At 63.0% G+C, this 15,042-nt stretch overlaps 1 protein-coding gene across 1 annotated transcript; it reads right to left on the minus strand.

Annotated features, from left to right (window-relative positions):
• Window positions 1-3,334: 3,334 nt before the first annotated feature.
• LOC134166028 (ras-related and estrogen-regulated growth inhibitor-like) lies at window positions 3,335-12,866 on the minus strand. The gene is made up of 4 exons (XM_062623308.1): window positions 12,702-12,866; window positions 6,374-6,430; window positions 4,685-4,758; window positions 3,335-4,070 (listed from the first exon to the last, which is right to left on the minus strand). The coding sequence occupies exons 1-4, from the start codon at window positions 12,796-12,798 to the stop codon at window positions 3,585-3,587; spliced, it is 714 nt and encodes a 237-aa protein (XP_062479292.1). The 5' UTR covers window positions 12,799-12,866; the 3' UTR covers window positions 3,335-3,584.
• Between the last annotated feature and the right edge of the window lie 2,176 nt (window positions 12,867-15,042).

A 15,042-nucleotide genomic window follows, 5' to 3' on the forward strand; every position in this document is an offset into this window, starting at 1 on the left:
AAACGCCCCGGGAGACCAGCGCAGGCTCCCAGCAGTCAGCGATTAGCGCTGAGCAGCCTGAGCCGCCCCTCGGCCTCTCTGCATGCAGCTGAGCCTGGATCCCAGAGGGGCTCCTGGCTAATTCCAGCCGTGAGCAAGGGCCAAGCTGGCTCCCGGCCCCGCGAGGGGCTGCGCCTGGGAGCAGCAGCGGCCACCCGGAGCTTCGGGCCGGGAAACCTCCCTGCATTCCTTAGGGGATGAACCCAGCGCCGCAGCGAGCCCGGGGCAGGGAGCGCGGAGGATGCTGCTCCCCGCGGCTGCTCCGCTCCCGTCCGTGGGGCTCCAGGCCGGGCTGGACCCGGGGGCTTGGAGCACCCTGCTCCAGTGGAAGGGGTCCCTGCCCGGGGCAGGGGCCGGAGCTGGATGGGCTTTGAGGTCCCTTCCAACACAAACCGTTGTCATCTCCCTGCCCGCACCTCCCAGCCGAGGGGTGCGCCTGGGGCTTCCTCCGGAGCATCCCAGCCTGCGGAGCCGGGTATCGCCCTCCCCTCCCTGCTCTGAAACCACACGTTCCCCCCCGTCCCTCTCGCAGCTCCCAGAGCCGTGCCCTGGGGCTGCCCGCCTGCAGCCAAGGGCTTGCTCCGCAAGGCTTCCGTCGAATCCCGCTTCCGTTCCCTGCCCACAGCCCTCCCGTGGGGTGAAACGAACCCTGCCGAGGGTCAGGCCAAGGGACCGCTTTAGAACTGCTCCTTTCCAGCACCCTAATGGAAGCCCTGGGCGCCAGCAGTGGGAGGTGCCGCTGCGGCTGCTGTTTGCTCACCACAAGAGCCCGGTTTGGGGCATTGAATCCTCAGGGATCTCTCCAGGGCTGGCGGGGCTCCCGTCTGGGTTCATTTCAGGGCTTTATGGCACCTCCAAGCGAGCTGAACGCGGCGGCAGGGCTCAGGCTGTGCTTTGACCCCAAACCCAGCAGCGTGGGGCTGTGATAACAGCCTGGCTCGAGAGGATGAAACCCCATTGGGATGCTGAATGTCTGCTCCAGCCTTGTGCCAAGCCACGGAGGTTCTGGTGTCCTCAAGGACATTGCTTAAATCCCTGATGTTCCAAGGCTTGTCCAAGGCCATGGATTTCCTCGCTGCCTGGAGCTCCAGCCCAGTGCGGTGCCGGGCATGCGGAAACCTGTGTTACTTGGTATAAACTACTCAGAGCAGAATCCCAGGTGGGTTTGAGTTGGAAGGGACCTGAGAGCTCCTCCAGCTCCAACCCCTGCCCTGGGCAGGGACCCCTTCCACTGGAGCAGCTTGCTCCAAGCCCCTGTGTCCAACCTGGCCTTGAGCACTGCCAGGGATGGGGCAGCCACAGCTTCTCTGGGCACCGTGTGCCAGCGCCTCAGCACCCTCACAGGGAAGAGCTTCTGCCTCAGAGCTCAGCTCAGTCTCCCCTCAGGCAGGTTCAAGCCATTCCCCTTGGCCTGTCCCTACAGGCCCTTGTCCCAAGCCCCTCTCCAGCTTTCCTGCAGCCCCTTCAGGCACTGGAGCTGCTCTCAGGTCTCCCCTTCCCTTCTCCAGGCTGCCCCAGCCCAGCTCTCTCAGCCTGGCTCCAGAGGAGGCACAGAGATGACAACAGAGATGCCCGGCCCTATGTAAAGGTTGCATTTCCCCTCCCTGCACCCTTTACAGTCGCCCCAAAAGGGGCAGAGCACAATAAAACTCCTTGCCCCACACTGGCAGGACCGAGGCGTCGCTGGCAGTTGCCAGCATGGCTTTTATTGTCAGAGGAGCAGCAGCAGCGGGTGTGACAGGTCACTATGGGGGGGCACGGTGTAACCCCAGGTCATCCTGCACTATGGGGGGGCACGGTGTAACCCCAGGTCATCCTGCACTATGGGGGGGCACGGTGTAACCCCAGGTCATCCTGCACTATGGGGGGGCATGGTGTAACCCCAGGTCATCCTGCGCTATGGGGGGGCACGGTGTAACCCCAGGTCATCCTGCACTATGGGGGGGCACGGTGTAACCCCAGGTCATCCTGCACTATGGGGGGGCACGGTGTAACCCCAGGTCATCCTGCACTATGGGGGGGCACGGTGTAACCCCAGGTCATCCTGCACTATGGGGGGGCACGGTGTAGCCCCCCAGGTCATCCTGCACTATGGGGGGGCACGGTGTAGCCCCAGGTCATCCTGCACTATGGGGGGGCACGGTGTAACCCCAGGTCATCCTGCACTATGGGGGGGCACGGTGTAGCCCCCCAGGTCATCCTGCACATGCACCCTGCACGGCAGCGCTGGGCATCGGGTGGGACGGGGGGCGGAAAGGATGCTGCAGGGAGAAGATGCTGCTGTCTGCAAGCCCTGCTCCCTCCACCTTTACTACCCCGGCTCTGAGCAGAGGCAAATTCCCAGCCCAAGGTGGTTTCCACGTGGGAATGGGGCAATTAAGCAGAAAAGGGGGTCCGTGCACGGAGCATCATTTTCAGCTCCCTGCATCCATGGTTCAAATTGGCAGCCATCGGTTTGCTCACAGCCCAGAGAGCCGCAGGGCAAAGGCAGGAACAGGAGAAGCTGCCCTGGGAGCGCTGCTCCTCTCGGATGCAGAAGCGTGATCCCAGCCTAGGTTCCAATGTGCATCAGGAACCCAGCGTGTTCCACGTGCCTCCCCTCGCAGGAGGGCTGCCCGGGTGACGTGGAGATGGGGATGGAAAACAGGGGCAGGCTCAAAGGCAGCGCCCAGCAAAGCCCTGGGGATGGGGTGGCTGAGCTGGAGCTGGAGCATCAGCATCTGCCCTGTGCAGGGACTGTACTTACAGGGTCAGTGAAGGAGCCTGAGCCGTTGAGAACTGGGTTTCCAGACCAGCCAGGGCTGAAGAGGCTTCCCCCCCTCCCCAAATCCCGGGTTTGCTTTTAAACACGCCCTTGGTGACAGCCCACGGGCAGTGGGGATGGAGGAGCTCCTCCACAGGCAGCAGGATGGGCGTTCTGCCCCTCTGCAGTGGCTCCAGGTCACAGCCCGAGGGAGAATGGGGATGGGAACATAGTGCTGGGCTCGGACAGAAGGATGCTGCTGGCTGCAGAGGGTGAACGGGCTCCCTGTGGGGACCATGGGGACGTGGCTTCCCCCCGGCACCCGCTGACCAGTGCAGCGAGCCCGGGCATGGAGGGTGGCTGTGGGAAAGGGAGGGTTTTGAGCACCCGGGGCATCGTTCCCACCGTGATCCCAAGGCAGGGGTGGGGAGCTGGAGCCACCCTGGGCTCACCCCACGCCCCAGGGCACAAACAGACCCGGCTTTGTGAGGGGACGGGGGAACCCGCAGAGGGGTCCCTGTGCAGGGTCTGATCCCCGCTGAAGCACTGCTGAGCCTCCCGAGGCTGGCCCAGCACCACCGGGGTCACCACGAACCAGCTTCAGTGCTGACTGCAGCCAGGCGGGAGGAGGACGAGGGACCACGGATGGGTGAGGAGCATCGTCCCCGCTGGCACAACGCCTGTCTGTGCAAACAGGCTTCCGAAGGCTGCTGCACCCCAAAGCCACCCTCCCCATCCCTAGCCCTTCCCTCCTGGAGCTGAAGCGGCAGGATAAGACCTGTCCCTGTGTCCGCGCCTCGGCTCACTCGGGGATGTAGTCCCTGAAGGAGTTAAAGCTGAGGCTCCGTCCCGCCGAGTGCGGCGTGGAGCTCGCCTGCATCTTTGGGATCTTCTCCATCAGCTTCGACACCGTCCTCCTCTTGAAGGAGCCCGGGGAGAAGTGCCCCTGTCTCATGAGCTCCTGGTAGAGGGCGTTGAACACGGCCACGGGCTCCTCGTAGCTGTCCCGGGTGGAGATCTCGTAGAAAGGCAGCTTCAGGGCTTTGGAGAGGTTCTCGCCGTCCTCAGTGGACACCATCCGGTCGAACTGCAGGTCCTTCTTGTTGGCCACGATGACGACGGGCGGCTGCTCGCCCGCGCTGCTGCGCCGGGGGCTCGAGTGGATGTGGTTGATGAGGAAGCAGAGCCGCATCACCTCGTCGAAGCTGCATCTGTCCGTCACCGAGTAGACCACGGCGAAGCCATCGCCCCACTTGATCTTCTCCTCTATCTGCAGCGAGTCCTCCTCCTGCCGGCACACAAGCTCCTGTTAACACCAAACACCTCCCTGCACCGAACACTGCGGGATGGGGCCCAGGAACCTCCCAGGGGGTCATCACCATCCCTGAAGGCTTCTGGCCATGGGCTTGCACACGGCGGCGATGCGCAGAGCGCACGGGTAACCTGGGGCTGGATCTGATGGGGGAGCAAAGTGAAAGATGGAGACAGTGGTCAGCCCCATCCTGATATGGGAACGGGAGAGCTGGTGCTGCTAAAGCGGGTGCCCAGAGGCAGGGCTGCGAAGCCAGCACAGGGCTCTCCCCTGCTGCAGTCCCAGTGCTTGGTGTCTCCTTCAATGAGTAACGGGGATGGGGAAACGCTGAGCCAAAGACGCACCGGGATTGATGTTAGAGACACATAAATCCAAAGCATCCTTTCTCCAAGAGAAACCCACAGAGCCATAGAACCCCAGCCTGGTTTATGTTGGAAGGGACCTTAAAGCTCGTCCATGGGTAGAGACCCCTTCCCCTGGAGCAGCTTGCTCCAAGCCCCTGTGTCCAAGCGGGCCTTGAGCACTGCCAGGGCTGGGGCAGGCACGCTTGGCTGCAGCAGACTGCAGTGTGGAGAGCAGCAGGAGCTCACCTGTCCTGCGGTGTCGAGGATCTCGAAGTGCACCATCTCCCCGTCAATGACAGCCACGTGTCTGTAAATCATCTCTGGGGCGGGACAGAGAGAGAACCTCTGTGAGAGGAGCCCCACGCTGGCAACGAGAACCCGGGCACACTCAGTGCTGCGCCGGAGAAGTTGGTTTTTGCTTGCTGCAACCCACAGCCCCTGCGGCCTCTGTTGTGAGGGCACCTTGAGCTGGTCCTCAGCCTGTCCCCGGGCCTGGGGAGGGCCACCCTGCGCCCATGGCATCGAGCTCAGCAACTCTGGGGGTACAGAGCCCCAGCCAGCACCCAGCTGGATTTTGCCTTGCTGGAAATAAAGGGGTTACAGCGACCTCAGGGCTGGAGCAAAAAGGGGACATGGAGTGATGCTCCTGCAAGGGAAGAGATGAGCCGGAGAGGGTGAGGAGCTGCGTTTGTTTTCATAGAATCCCAGAACCCCAGCCTGGTTTGGGTTGGAAGGGACCTGAAAGCTCCTCCAGCTCCAGCCCCAACCCCTTCCACTGGAGCAGCTTGCTCCAAGCCCCTGTGTCCAACCTGCCCTTGAGCACTGCCAGGGATGGGGCAGCCACAGCTTCTCTGGGCACCCTGTGCCAGCGCCTCAGCACCCTCCCAGGGAAGAGCTTCTGCCTCAGAGCTCAGCTCAGTCTCCCCTCGGGCAGGTTCAAGCCATTCCCCTTGGCCTGTCCCTGCAGGCCCTTGCCCAAAGCCCCTCTCCATGGAGGACTCATGCTCCTCACCAGCCCTTTGCCCATCCAGCACTGAGCTCCTGCTCCGAAGCAGCGGCTCCTTTGTAACCAAGCAATGAAAGTGGCTGTTGGTGGCATCTGGAGCACAAAACCCCTTCGAGCTTCACTAACATCAGCAGCAAGGAAAGCACCATCCCTGTGCTTGGCAACCACCTGCTCACAGGACGCCGTGCTCGGGCAGATGGAGCAGCCCGGTCACACTGTGCCCGTGTGCCAGGCACGACAGGGCAGGAATCCCTGGCCTATGGGATAAACAGGCACCTTCCCTCTCCTCCGCCACAAGCAGCACGAGGAGCACACGTGTGTGGGCTCTGTGGCTCCTCACATCGCATGCAGCGAGCACAACAGGAGGCAGAGAGGAAGAACAAACTGTGCTCCAGGGGAAGCATCGCTCAGGGCATCAAGTGAGGAAGGGAGGGAGCACAGGGCAGTGGTTGAGGGGCTGTGCTTCAAACCAGCCCCGTCCCTCAGGCTCCCTGGGGACCAGCTGGGTTGGAACAGAGAATCCCCAGTTCCCGCCCTGCTGGGTGGCACTGGATGTGGCAGGAAGATGCAGCGCCCTGAGCAGGCACTCTGGGGACCTTCGGCAGGGATGCGGCTTCAGTGCCCCAGAACCTCAAACCCAGATGCAAACCCAAGGACAAGGCAGGCCCTTCGCACTGCCCCAGAGGCTGACACCTCCTTCGCCTTAGAGCCACGTGCCAGCGAGCTGCTGAGCATGGCCAAGCACGCGGTGCCTCCCCGTGATGCCAACGGCTCACCCCAGCAGGTTTCACCTTAACCAAACCAGCAGAGAAGGAGAAGGGGCTGCAAGAGCCCGTGAACACGGTGAGCTTGGGAGCAGGGTTGGCTCTGCTACCAAGGGTCCCTGGGCTGACAAGCGGCAGCAGCAAGAAGGGAAAGGATTCGCTTACCCAGGGTCGGGTCGTAGTCTCCAATGAATCTCCTGGTGATGAACCTGACGGTCAGCGCTGTAAGGAACACAACAGACCAGTGATGGACAACCCGCAGGGAGCCAGCAGCTGCTCGGGGTGAGGGACGGAGCAAAGCCCTGCCCCGGCCTCACGGCAAGGCTCCCGCTGCAGACTCCCCAGCAGCGATGCTGCAAACGCTGGCATCGAGGACCAAAGCCCAGCACCAGATGGGATGCTCCAGGCGGAGGAAGAGGCCTCTGCCCTCAGCTGCCTGCTCGCTGTCAGCAGCAAACCCCTGCATGGGGGGGTCACAACCTGCACCTCCTGCCTCATCCTGCACTGGTTTATGCAGTGCTGAAGTTTATGCTGGCTGAGCGATGCCCTCACCGGTGAGCTCGGCACAGGGCACGTCGGCGCTGGGTCAGGCTCTGCTGGCGCTGGTGCTGTAACTGCCTGGATGGGTCCCATGGACTTGAGCACTGTTGGTTTAAGCCAGCCCAGGCTCACAGCAGGGAGGTGCTGGCACCAGACCCCATGGGGCTCATCAGAAAGCCAAAGCCGGAGGGGCACAGGGCACGGCAGACCCGGAGGTGCCCCTCGCCCCAGCCATGCGCTGCCAAAACCAGCCCTGGGAAGGGGCCCGGCGCCAGGAGGAGATGAGCAAGGGGCAGCCCAGCCCGGTGCACATCAGCTTCCTGCTGTGCCTGCGCTCAGGAATTCATGTTCCCGGCACAGGGATGCTGGGCACAAGCTGGGATCATCGTTTCACCCTTGCAAGGAGCATCCCGGCAGCTCTCGGCAAGCAGGGGATGAAACAACCCCTGCTATGAAAGCCACAGGATCCCAGACTGGTTTGGGTTGGAAGGGACCTTAAAGCCCAACCAGTTCCAACCCCTGCCACGGGCAGGGACCCCTTCCACTGGAGCAGCTTGCTCCAAGCCCCTGTGTCCAACCTGGCCTTGAGCCCTGCCAGGGATGGGGCAGGCACCACCTTCCATCTGCTGGCACAGCATCAATGCAGGGATTGAACCATCTGGCCCCATTTTCCCTCCTTGCAGGGACGAGGGATGGCAGGAGCAGGTCATCAACCCCTTTATCCAATTACCGCATCCCTGCACCAGAGACTGGAGATGTGAAGCCCAAATTACACCCTAAAGCCAGGCTGCCGGAGGCCTGCGGGGTTGGAGGCTTGCCCAACAGCTCCATCAGCCTGGCAGCAGCTTCTCCTCACCGGGTGCTGCAGCTCAGCACCTCGCTGCAGGCCGAGGGACACAGAGCTCAGCTCCAGAGCAAGCGCTTGCTGGAGGTGGGCAGGATCTCAGGGGCTGCAAACTGAAACCAGAGGCTCCTTGGCCATGGTGCACGGTCTCTATGGGGTGTGAGGACAAGGGACAGGGCTGAGGCTCAGCTGGCAACCGGTCAGGAAGGGGAAGCAGGGGGAAAAGCAAAGGGTTTCTAAGCAGTGAAGGTGCTGGAATTCCTGCTGGGCTGAGCGGGGCAGGGAGGCAGCCGGAGCGTTCCCATCACTGCTGCTGACAGAGCACCGAGCTCAGACAGAGGTCCCCGATGTGGCCAAAGGGACACAAACCCGTCTGTCCCTGCCTTGGTTTGTGCTGGGGTTTATCCCAGCTCCTGCTCTGGAGCATGCGGAAGCCTCCCTGGCACTGCAGCAGGAGCGTTGCGGTGCCCATGCCAGCACGCTGGGGGGCACAGGGGGCTGACGAGGGGACACTGATGCTCCTGAAAACGGGCAGAGCAGGTGAGATGGTAGCAAGCTGTGCCCAGCTTCATTCCAGGCAGAGCACGGCAGCATCCCATGGGAAGATGCAGGAGAACAGCACAAAGCTGGCCCGTTTTAACCTGACTTTTCACGAGCCTCGAGCACGCCATGGAACAGCCCCGGCAGAGCCCGGAGGAGGCCGTGCTGGTGCTCGGGATGCAGGGGAGAGCCCGGGAGGTGGTGCTCGGCTGCATCAGTTCAGCAGCAGCAGAGAACCTGCCCCCAGGGGTACACCAGGGGCTGATGGAGAGAGAGCTCCTTTTCCTGGGAAAGGAATCCCACAGCTTGGAGCCGGGGACCGCAGAGGGCACGCGGCCCCTCCTGGCCTTTCCCAGGGAAGGAGGAACAACAGCAAAGCCAAGGAACAACAACAGAGGGCACAAAGCACAGACCCTGCCTGGAACGGGTCACCCCGACCAGCACGGACAGGGACGGTGGTGGGGAACTGGCAGAGACGGAGGGGCCGGGTGGGGATGTGGGTTCACAGCTCGGCCTGGACCAAAGGCAAGCTCTGGGTCGGATGCTCTGGAAGCATCGGCTGCCCAGGGATGGTTCAGGAGCAGCCCCATAAGGGCAGCGCTGCAGGAACCAGCTCTGGGCCATGGAGCTCAAACAGGAAGGGAGCGATCCCAACGGGAGGCTCAAACCCTGCGCACACCAGAACGCCTCAAAGGAGGTGGCGCAGGGTCCGGTCCTGCCCCATGGAAGCACAGGAGGAGAAGTGACTGGTTCTGGGAAGAGACCAACTGCATCTCCCGAGAGCCCTTCTGCTGGGGAAGGCCCCCCCAGCCCAGCCAAGGGCTTATTCATCTGCTCACCGTCACCATCCACAGCTGGACGGGATGATCCTAAAGGTCTTTTCCAACCCGGTTGATTCGATGCCCCCCACCCTTTGGAACATCTTTCTGCAGGGAATTGCCTTTAGGATGCAACAGGGTGGAGCAGGAAAGGACCAGAAGCAGCTCTCCAGCCCTGCAGCCCGAGCGAGCTTTCCTGTGGCTCTCAGCTCTTCCCTGCACAGCAGGAAGGGGAGATGCCTGCTGGGGAGAGCAGTGGGCAGCACGAGCACCCTCCCAGAGGTGGTTTCAGGAACACCTCGCTCTGCCTTTGGAAAGGGGGAGGCCACAAAACTCTTCACGCTTGGAGCTCGGGGTCTAAAGTCATCCAAAGGGGTTTCCGGGGCCTGGGGGCTGATCCATGAGCCGATGCTGTGGATGCGCCGGATCGATGCAAAGCCCTCGGCGTGGCCTCGTGCACATCACATCTGGTCAATGCAGCAGCTGGGAAAATGCACCGATGCAGGCAGAGGACCCCGTGGCTGGGCGGCTGCGGGGGGCACAGCTGATGGCAGCGGTGCGGGAGCCCTCCAAGGCGCTAATGACGGTAATGGGTCATTAGCGGGTTATTGACGGGAAGGAACAGGCTGCGCAGGGAGTGAAAGGCAGTGGAGAGGCTGGAACGGGCTTGGAAAGGTGATGGGAGCAGAGAGTGAAATTGGTGGAAAACGAGCGAGAACAGGGGAAAACAACAGCGAGAGGGACCTTAAAGCCCATCCAGCTCCAAGCCCTGCCCCGGGCAGGGACCCCTTCCACTGGAGCAGCTTGCTCCAAGCCCCTGTGTCCAACCTGGCCTTGAGCACTGCCAGGGATGGGGCAGCCACAGCTTCTCTGGGCACCCTGTGCCAGCGCCTCAGCACCCTCCCAGGGAACAGCTTCTGCCTAAGAGCTCAGCTCAGTCTCCCCTCGGGCAGGTTCAAGCCATTCCTGTGTCCCCCACATCCTACCCCCACACCAAGCCAGGCAGGATCTGTGCGTTCATCCCAGGAACACGGGTTCCAACCAGAGCCGGGCTGTGGCTCCTCCAGCCCCGGCATCTCCTGCCTGGGGCATTCACCATCCCTTCTCCTTCCAAGCCGCCCCTGGGTTCCAAGCCAGGGATCTGATGGAGCAAGCAACCGCTCCATGGGGTAAGCAGGGATCCCGCAGCTTCAAGGAGGTGACTGCGTGAGCAGGGGCAGCACGAGGGAAGCCAGGCTCGGGCTCTAGAAGGCCCCTGACTCTGCGGCATGCACCAGGCCTGGAGCACACGGTGCTGTGCGAGAAGAGGAGCCAATTACATTGATTAAAAGCTGGCTGGAGCACAAGAACACGAGCGGAGCTGCCAGCCGGAGGCGCGGATGCGGGCAGAGACATCGGCACATCCATGAGCCTGATACAGGGCCTTTTCCCCTCCATCTTGAGCATAAGTAACCTCGGAAAGGGCTCTTCTTGGAGAGCCCCAAAGCTAAAAGGTTAAGTTCATATTCCATTTGGACCAGCATCAGTTCAGCTCCGGCTGCTGTTCCAAAGCAGAGCTTTCCTCGGAGGCACGGCGCGGTTCACACCGGTGGAGGTAACTGCAGCCTCTGCAGGTGATTTACACCCAGACCAAGCTTTAAACTACTGATGGGGTTCAGCCACGGGGCTGCACCCAAACCCACTCAGAGGATCCCAAGATTTGGAGGGAAAAGCAAAGATTTCCCAACTGCTCCAAAATCCAACCATTTTGCTGAGAATCGAGGGTTTGGGGTTCCCCCCCCCCCTTTTGCAGCTCTCCAGATGTTAATTCCCCTTTTGATTCTCACCCATCTCGGCCCCCTCAGCTTTCCCAGCCTGGATTCTGCTTCCCGAGGGATGGATGTGAACAGCTCACCCGGGTGATGCTCCAGCATTGGGTTCACTCCACCCTGCCAGGACCAGGAGCTTGGGGGCCCAGGGATGGGTTCAGATGGAACCCACCTTCACCCCTCCCCAAAACAGGGGATCCCCACGTGTCGCATCCCTTCCTCCCTCTGCCTCGGGGACCGGCTGCCTCCTGCAGCCCATCTGCCCCAGCCAGAGGTGTCCTGGTCCCCAGCTCCAGTGGGTGCAGGGGCCCAGAGACAGAAGGACCCAGCCCTTGGGCACAGCACCCAGTGGGGATGCCACAGTGTCCCTTTGCAGGGGAGGACGTGCAGGACGGCACCCAAGGGGCAGAGACCCGTGTCAGTGCTGCAGGGGATCATGCTCCTGCCATTCCAAGGGGCTGCTCCCGGTTCCTGGCATGCTCCGGGCTCTTCTCTGCACGAGCCGAATCGATTCCCTCCCTCTGGCCCCATCTCTTGGTCTGTGTCACCACCACAGCCCCAAGGGACAGCAAAACCCACCCCGCTGAGGGCACAGGGGAGCTGAGCCACTGCAGGGCAGACCCACAGACACCCGACCAGCGGGAGCCATGATCCAACCCTATGGAGGAGGCACAGCAGCCTCTCGTGTGCCTGCAGGAGGGACCCACAGCTCCCGGCTGCCCACCGGTGGGATCCATGGGTTCAGGCTGGAGGGGGTGAGCTGGAGCACTCCGCTCTGTGCAGCCGTCACCGGCAGCTCCCTTGCTCGCAGGGACAGCGAGGCCACAGTGCAGGGACCCCCCCGTGCTCCGGGTACCCCTGGAGCTGGACCGCGCTCCCAGTGCCAGGCTCTTATCCAGACCTGGGAGTCTCCTCCTGTGATGCAATCAGGGAATCCTGGTTTTCCAGTGGCTCCGGGCAGGAAGCTCGCCGGTTACTGTATATGGAAACACAACAGCACCAACAGCCAGCGCCGCTGGCCACGAGCCAGGCGGAGGTGCCACCGCTGCCGTGGTTCTTCCTCTATGGAGCAGGAAGCCAGCGGGACATTGCCCTGTCCAAGGACGCAACCGTGTCCCCAGGCTCTGCGGGCACCACTGCTCCCCTGCCCCGCTGCAATGGAGACAACGTGGACCCACACGGACACCACCTTTCCCCCCCTCAGTGACCAGCACCTCTCAGCCCTGCTCCTGGAACGCTGGATGCTGCCCAGAACGGGAGCATTGGACGCCTTCAGCACATGGATGGAGGATTGGGAAGAGCGGGAGGGTGATTGCCGGGCAGGAGGGGGATGAAGGAGGGAGCTCAGGTGCTCCCGGTTCAGCATCCCAATCCCCACAGGTGCGAGCGCCGGGCAAAGCGCGGGGAAAGGGAGTTTTCCTAAAGGGAAACCAAAGCCAGCGCTGCTCCAGGAGGCTCCGCAAACCTCGCCTCGCTGCAGACGGGCACCGGACTCAAAGCACCGCCGCAAGCCCAAGCCTGAGCTCGGCTCCTGCGAGCCCCGGGACGAGCCCCCGCTGCAGAGCCCGAGGGATCCCGGCAAGCCGGCTGCCCCTAAACCGAACCGGGTCCACAGGGATCATCCCTCCATCCCCATCCCGGGCAACCGAACTGCCCGGGCGGCCCGACCCCGGGGATGAGACCTGGGGCAGGGGAAGCCGGAGGGGGCACCGGGTGATGCCGGGGGATAGGAAGGGGTTTCCGGGGGGGCACCGGGTGATGCCGGGGGATAGGAAGGGGTTTCGGGGGGACACCGGGGGATGCCGGGGGATAGGAAGGGGTTTCGGGGGGGCACCGGGTGATGCCGGGGGATAGGAAGGGGTTTCGGGGGGACACCGGGGGATGCCGGGGGAAAGGAAGGGGTTTCGGGGGGACACCGGGGGATGCCGGGGCCCCCTCCCTACCTGTCTTGCCCACTGCGCTCTGCCCCAGCACGACGAGGCGCAGGCTCCGGGCCGGGCTGAGGCTCACGGAGCGGCGGAGGGGCCGCGGGAAGCTCATCCCGGGGCCGGGGCTTCGGCGCTCCCCGCTCCGGCGGGCGCTGCTCCGGCGGCTCCGCCCCGAGGGCCGGGCTCCTGCCCTGCACCTCCTCCTCCTCGTCCTCCTCCGAGCCGCGATGGGGCGGAGCGGGCTCCGTGCCTCAGTTTCCCCGCACGCGAACAGCTCCGGGGGCCGCCTCCGGCCCCTTCGCCAGCGGCAGCCCCAGGAGCTGCTGCCCTGAGCGGGGCGGGGAGGGAGGAGCGGCCCCAAAGCAGCGCCCCAAGGGGGGGAGCACGGCCCCGTTTGTCTCCGGCTGCTCCTGCGTGCGAGGGGCGTTACTGAGGACAGGACGGGACGGGAGCTGGCCCGGCCCCAGCCTTTCCCTCGCTCCCTGTTCCAGGCACAGCGCGGTCCCAAACCCAGCCGAGCGGCTCCACACGCTCCGCACAGCACCCAGCAGGAGGCAAGGAGCCGATCCTGGCTCTGCCCAAACCGGCGGCTGAGCCCCCTCACTGCAGGAGGGACCTTGAGGTGCTGGAGCGGGGCCAGAGAAGGGCAACGGAGCTGGAGCAGGGCCTGGAGCCCAAGTGTGATGGGGAAGGGCTGAGGGAGCTGGGGGGTTCAGTGTGGAGAAGAGAAGGCTCAGGGGGGACCTGATGGCTGCCTACAAGTGCCTGAGAGGAGGATGGAGCCAGGAGGGGCTGGGCTCTGCTCCCAAGGAACAAGGGATGGGACAAGAGGAAACGGCCTCAAGCTGCACCAGGGCAGGTTTAGATGGAGCTGAGGAACAATTCCTGCCCCAGAGGGTGCTCAGGCATTGGAACAGGCTGCCCGGGGCAGGGCTGCAGGCACCGGCCCTGCAAGTGTTCACAAACCCTATAGACGAGGCTTCAGTGCCATGGGGCAGTGGTGGCCTTGGCAGTGCTGGGGTAAGGGCTGGACTGGAGGAGCTTGAAGGGCTTTTCCAGCCTGGTTCTGTGATACCCAAGCGCTCAGACCTCACAGCTTTACACGTGCTTTGGTGCAGCAGCACTGGGTTAAACACCAGTGCGAGGCCTCCCCCAGGAGCACGGGGCTGTGCCCACGTGTACACACGTGTGAGCACAGGTAACGTGTAACGGGTGCGTGCTGGCACTGACGCGTCCTGCTGGAAACAGGAGAAAGGACCTGGAACGTCCTGACCGCACTCAGCACAGTGCAGGATGGAGCCTGCCTGTGCAGCGTGGATGGCACCAGCGCTGCGAACGCAGCAGCACGGACCCGTACCAGCACAGGGGTACGGCACAGGCAGTGCCTGCCCTCGGGGAGCTCTGGGTGACCACCTCCGGTGCCCCGGCTCACAGCAGGGCACAGCGCGTCCGTGCGGCCCCGCATGGAGCTCAGGGTAACAGGAACCCAAAGGTATTTATAGACCATATCATGTGTCAGCCCTTCCTGCGGCGCGCCTGCAGGAGACCTGAGCACGCAGGCAGCACCCACGGGGCCACAATGGGAGGTAGGAAGCTCCCCTCCATCCCCAGCACCGGTCCTCCTGCGCATCAGCCGCTTCCCACCGCTGATGGGAGGCACGTCCATGCCTGGCAACATCTGGAGCCCAGAAGCAGGAATAAGAGCAATAAACTCAGCTTCCAGGACAAAAGCTGATTCCCAGCTGGGGAGTGGCAGGAGAAAGAAGGCTCCGTTATGTTCCTGTCCTATTTTTAGCCTCATTTCCTAAGGAAATGAGATGTCTGCAGTCAAGTTCTGTCTCGCCTGCTCCTCTTTAATACCGGTTTGGGGTACACGCATCACGGAATGGACAAGGGGAATGGCTTTATCCTGCCCGAGGGGAGACTGAGCTGAGCTCTGAGGCAGAAGCTCTTCCCTGGGAGGGTGCTGAGGCGCTGGCACAGGGTGCCCAGAGAAGCTGTGGCTGCCCCATCCCTGGCAGGTTGGACACAGGGGCTTGGAGCAAGCTGCTCCAGTGGAAGGGGTGTGATGGAGACACAACTTTATCACCTGCAATGGCTGAATCAGCCCCCTCCAGTGTAACCAGGCCCCTGCAGCGGTGCTGGGGGAAGAGGTGGGGTAGGTACCGGTTTCTGTTGACATAGCTGTGGTCGGGCCATTCCCTGCTTGCCGGTGTCTGGAGATGTGGAGCCTGCGCCGGGAAAGAGGCCAAAGGCACCCATGAATCACAGCCCTGCAACCGCAAACCCAGCAGAAGGAAAACGCTGCCCTAAAGCAAAGAACCAAATCAGCTCAGGCGCAGCCTCCCATCACAGG

This window comes from Pezoporus occidentalis, unplaced genomic scaffold, assembly GCF_034315485.1.
Source record: "Pezoporus occidentalis ecotype Australia unplaced genomic scaffold, CSIRO_AGI_Poc_V1 ctg250, whole genome shotgun sequence".
Taxonomy (NCBI): Eukaryota; Metazoa; Chordata; class Aves; order Psittaciformes; family Psittacidae; genus Pezoporus; species Pezoporus occidentalis.

What these genes read in the sequence shown, in the direction of transcription:
- LOC134166028 (XM_062623308.1), bottom strand. Translation starts at nt 12,798, where the DNA reads ATGAGCTTCCCGCGGCCCCTCCGCCGCTCCGTGAGCCTCAGCCCGGCC. An exon ending in GAGCGCAGTGGGCAAGACAG is followed by an intron (nt 6,431 to 12,701) that starts GTAGGGAGGGGG and finishes TGTTCCTTACAG; the next exon opens with CGCTGACCGTCAGGTTCATC. An exon ending in AGACTACGACCCGACCCTGG is followed by an intron (nt 4,759 to 6,373) that starts GTAAGCGAATCC and finishes GTCCCGCCCCAG; the next exon opens with AGATGATTTACAGACACGTG.